The following is a 4,400-nucleotide window of genomic DNA, read 5'->3' as shown; positions in this document are numbered from 1 at the left end:
TTTAAATCTAACAGAGTGTGAACAAGAAGAAAAGCGAATCATTTATTAGTGTAAACATGCATTACTGCACAAAGACACATGTTTATTGCTCGAGTGTCATTTCAGAGCATTCATATGTAAATGCTGCTCCTGTGAAGTGTATTCGTTTTGGGATAAATTCAGTTTGTTTTGTTTACAATTTTATCTTTTTTTAAACACCGTTTACGCATACATATTTTTATGTATTTTTTATAAAACCGAAACTGGGGTAATTTTAAAGTTTTGATAAATAGGCTACATTTGCACTGCAATTTATTAGATGGTTGATGCGATTACAGGTGAGGCTGAGTAAACAAAGATAAAAATATGTGTGTGTGTTTGTATCTGCGTTACGCATTTGCATTGAATATAAATATATACATTTAAATATTGATGTCTTGGCATTCTTGATAAGTCAGAGTGTTTCTATTCCTCTTCTTATTACAAATTTTAATTTAACGTATAGTTATTATGGCAAGCTTTTATCCGATCTGATGTTTATCTACTTTCATGATTGTTAAAGTTCAATAGCATTTCATCATAATCATCTCGTGCCTGACGCAGATCGAATTAGTCTCCAATTAACAAATACTCAATCATGTGGGTCTCGTGAGGCAAATGATAAAAAACAAGACGCTCCACATCAATTCGATTATCGTCAGTATCATTAGACTGTCTAACATGCATCATGACTAGATCGTATCGATTAACGAAACACTCCTCTTACCTTTGTCTAATGACAGGCCGCAGGTTTCGCTGCTGTAGACGTGAGCCAGACCATAAGATAAAAATCTCAACCTTGATCACTGCGGTCATTGAATTAAGCGTCTGATTTCTGATCAGACGAGTCTGTGTTTGATCAAGGTGTTAAAGCTTTTCATCATTCTATTATGGCTGCCATAGCTGAGTGAATGCCCGAGGGCGCAAGAGTCTCTCACCAAACATAAGGAACAGGTGCATCAGACTCGCGCCTGGCAAAATCTCCGGCATCTGTCGTTTGATTTTTGTTATGTGGCTAAAAACAGAACGACAGTTCTTTCTTGATGGAGATATCTGATTCATTTCAACATAAGGCACAATAAAAAACATACACATGTATTTTAAGGGAAACCTATTTTTAAAAGATAAATGCGCTAGAACGCAGCAATGCCACAAAACGGTTCCCCACATAATTTTTTTAGTCAAATGTTCTGAAAAACATTTTTTTATTAACTACCTATAGTCTGTAGGAACTTTTTCTCCAAAAAATTTACAGAAATGTGTCAATGGGTTCAGTTTTCAGGGAGCGCACATAAAATGTGTACTTGGATGAAGTGTAAGATGCTTTGAATTAAAGTGTCTGCCAAATTCATGAATGAATAAATAAATGAATCGTATGCACATTTTTGCCTACAGGTAAGTTATATGGTTTGCATGATTGTGATCTCTGCTGAACCTGACCTGTAAAGTCAAAGGGTCACTGACAGATTTGAGTCCAGACTACAATACACTGATTTTGGTTTGATCTTGGATTGTGTTTGAGTCTACTATGTTGGGTCCTATTAGTTTATTGTGCATTAACTCATGTTAACAGTAACCACTTTTCAATTTTTAAATTTGTATTATTAAATGAATATGGATTAGCAAATGCTGTAGAAGAATTAACTCGTGCTAATTAATGTTAATAAATTTGACCTTATTGTGGAATATTTTCCAAATATCTTCTTTTTTACAGTAGCCTTTCAGAATATATGTTTCCCCATTAAAAATTATGGTTCTTTAAGCATTCTTTACGCACAGTCCTTTGTACGCCTATTTCAATACCACACTGACTGCTTCATTCAACATCTCTTTTCATTAATCTAATAACGTTATTAAATATGTCTTGAAATATACATTTCGCTGGCTACGGCGCGTTATCGCTGAGGTGAAACTTCTTGCGCTTCACACCTTTAATCCACTCCTCCGCGCCCCCATTGGTCCGCGACCCTTTTAAAGCCCCTCTTGATCTCTTGGGTGGACCAGGACGAATACCTCACAGAACTCGCAGACGTAACATTCATCATGTATCTCGACCGGATGCTCCACGAACCAGAAATGGGCCCCACAACAACCATGATGTTCGAGCGTCAGCCGTGTCGTTACGCGGCACCTGAGCAGACGGTTCATTGCCCCGCGTCGGGTCCATCGAGCCCGGTGTCGGTAGGTTCCGAATCCAGCTGCTCGAGTCCAGAAGCAAAAGCGGCCGTGGAAACACGGGTGAGACGCCCGCTCAACGCGTTCATCATATGGACCAAAGAGGAACGCAGACGCCTTGCGCAGCTGAACCCTGACCTGGAAAACACAGACCTCAGTAAAATACTTGGTAAGTGCAAAACACCAATAGTCTCTAATTTTCCTGTATGCAAGTTAAAGAATGTCAGTTGGGCTTTTATTTAATGTGTATAAAATTTGTATATCATTTGAATACTGCCCTTTTCTATAAACTAAAGCTTTATTGGTCATCTTACAGGTAAAACATGGAAGGCCATGTCCCTTGCAGAGAAGCGGCCCTACATGCAAGAAGCAGAAAGGCTGCGAATCCAGCACACCATCGACTACCCAAACTACAAATACAGGCCCCGCAGACGAAAGTGCAACAAACGTGGCAACAAGACGCCTCCGAGTGAGACCAGCACCTCTCCAAATGACTCATTTCACCTCAGCTATATGTTCCAAGGTCAAGCCCAACAGCAAGCGTCTGGTTATCAGCACCCATATAACCAATTCAACTCTTATAATCTCCCACACGGAGGATTTGGCTTCACAAACCACCCTTCAGCATTCCAGCATGGGGCGATGTCTTTAAACAGGGACGAGATGTTTCATGGTAGTCCAGCTTTATTGAGTTCATCCTCTGCACATCTTCCTTCATATGGATACTCGGAGTCACTGCGGTATTCCCAGCATTCCATTCAGCAAAGAGGAATGGACCTTTATGAATGGCGTGGAGTGGAGACGTGCACGTGTGTACTTTGTATGGGTGGACCTTCTCTGGAGTTTTATCTGGAACAGGTGAGAACGGACATGTTGGACCAGCTCGATCGCAGTGAATTTGATCAGTATCTCAATCCAACACAGCCTGAGGACCAGAAGTGATTCTAACAATGAGTAAATGAGTAAGACTACAATGGTCAAACCACAGACTGCTGCTGCTAATGAAATAATTTCTTACTGTACGACAGTGCATATTGAATGTATTAAATGTATTTATTATATGTGATGTAAGCGTTGCTGATATACATACAAAACAGACATTGTTTCATTTAATGTGTATATTTAAAGTTTTTTACTTGTGATAAAGCTGCCTTTTATGTTTTTATAAATAAAATATTTGTAAATAATTTGAATTTAGATGTTTTGCTTCTGTTTAATGTTGAGAAATCTATCACATAACAATAATGCTATATGTTCAAAGATGACATGCAGACAAACTTTTTTTACCTTCTACATTTCCAAATTTTTATTATTAGTTTAAAACTGAGAAAAACACAAATACAAAGCAACCAAACACCATAACGTACAATGTAACTAACTAATGTGAAGTAATTTAACGGACAAACCATAATCTGTTAGTTTTGTAAGGTGGAGCAAATCTTTTAACCAACAAACCCACCCGCTTAAAGCTCCAAATGGCTAGCTGCAAAGTCACTGTAGGTCAGTATGTCTCCAGCACATAAACAGTCTTAATTATTTTGTTTGGTTTTTAGAAAACTTTATTTATAAAACGTGAATATACCAACAAATGAATATTCCTTGAGTTTCAAAACACTTGCCTTCTGAATAAAAAACCCAAACATTTTCTATAGCTACTGATTGGAAAAAGAACCAATAAATAAGCTTAAGGGTTAAAGGAGATGTTATGTCATAAAAATATTCATAAAAAATATATATCTTATAAAAATACACTCTTTAAATGCTGAGTTGTTTAAACTCCTAAGACCTGGATGTTCACATACATGGACATCACATTTTTTGTTGTTTGCACCATAATACTTAATTGTGTGTAACTGGAACCTGTTGTACACAAACATGGACAATTACAATGCTTCATGTTCAAAGAAAAATACTTAGTTATTATATTTATTGCTTCTTCCTAACCCCAAAATAGCTGGAAGAAATCTAAAAGGCAAGCCAAACCAAAGCTCAGGTCTTAGGAAGTTAAACTCATGGATGGCTAACCATTTCTAGGTTAAGTTAACTTACAAAATGTTTACATTTGACCCAAGCAAACAACTTTTATAGAGTGAATGTTTATTCTGAATTAACTAAGGAGTGTGCACTGCAAAACATGATTTTTAAGAAAAAATGTTTTGTTTTCAGTAAAAATTTCAAAAAAGTCTTCAATTAAAATGCTTTTTCTT

The 4,400-nt window shown here is 37.0% G+C and overlaps 1 protein-coding gene across 1 annotated transcript; it reads left to right on the top strand.

The window, feature by feature from the left end:
- Positions 1 to 2,061: 2,061 nt before the first annotated feature.
- On the top strand, positions 2,062 to 3,135 carry sox32 (SRY-box transcription factor 32). Its single transcript, XM_065261419.1, has 2 exons — positions 2,062 to 2,362; positions 2,510 to 3,135. The coding sequence occupies exons 1-2, from the start codon at positions 2,062 to 2,064 to the stop codon at positions 3,133 to 3,135; spliced, it is 927 nt and encodes a 308-aa protein (XP_065117491.1).
- The last annotated feature ends 1,265 nt before the right edge of the window (positions 3,136 to 4,400 follow it).

The sequence above is a fragment of the Paramisgurnus dabryanus genome, chromosome 2 (assembly GCF_030506205.2).
Source record: "Paramisgurnus dabryanus chromosome 2, PD_genome_1.1, whole genome shotgun sequence".
In the NCBI taxonomy this organism is placed as follows: domain Eukaryota; kingdom Metazoa; phylum Chordata; class Actinopteri; order Cypriniformes; family Cobitidae; genus Paramisgurnus; species Paramisgurnus dabryanus.
The sequence above is the reverse complement of the archived record's forward strand: the minus strand, read 5'-3'. Positions and strand labels throughout refer to the sequence as shown.

Excerpts from the sequence above, each read along its gene's own strand:
- sox32 (XM_065261419.1), top strand. The coding sequence starts at position 2,062 with ATGTATCTCGACCGGATGCTCCACGAACCAGAAATGGGCCCCACAACA. Across the intron at positions 2,363-2,509 it reads AGACCTCAGTAAAATACTTG|GTAAAACATGGAAGGCCATG; the intron begins GTAAGTGCAAAA and ends GTCATCTTACAG.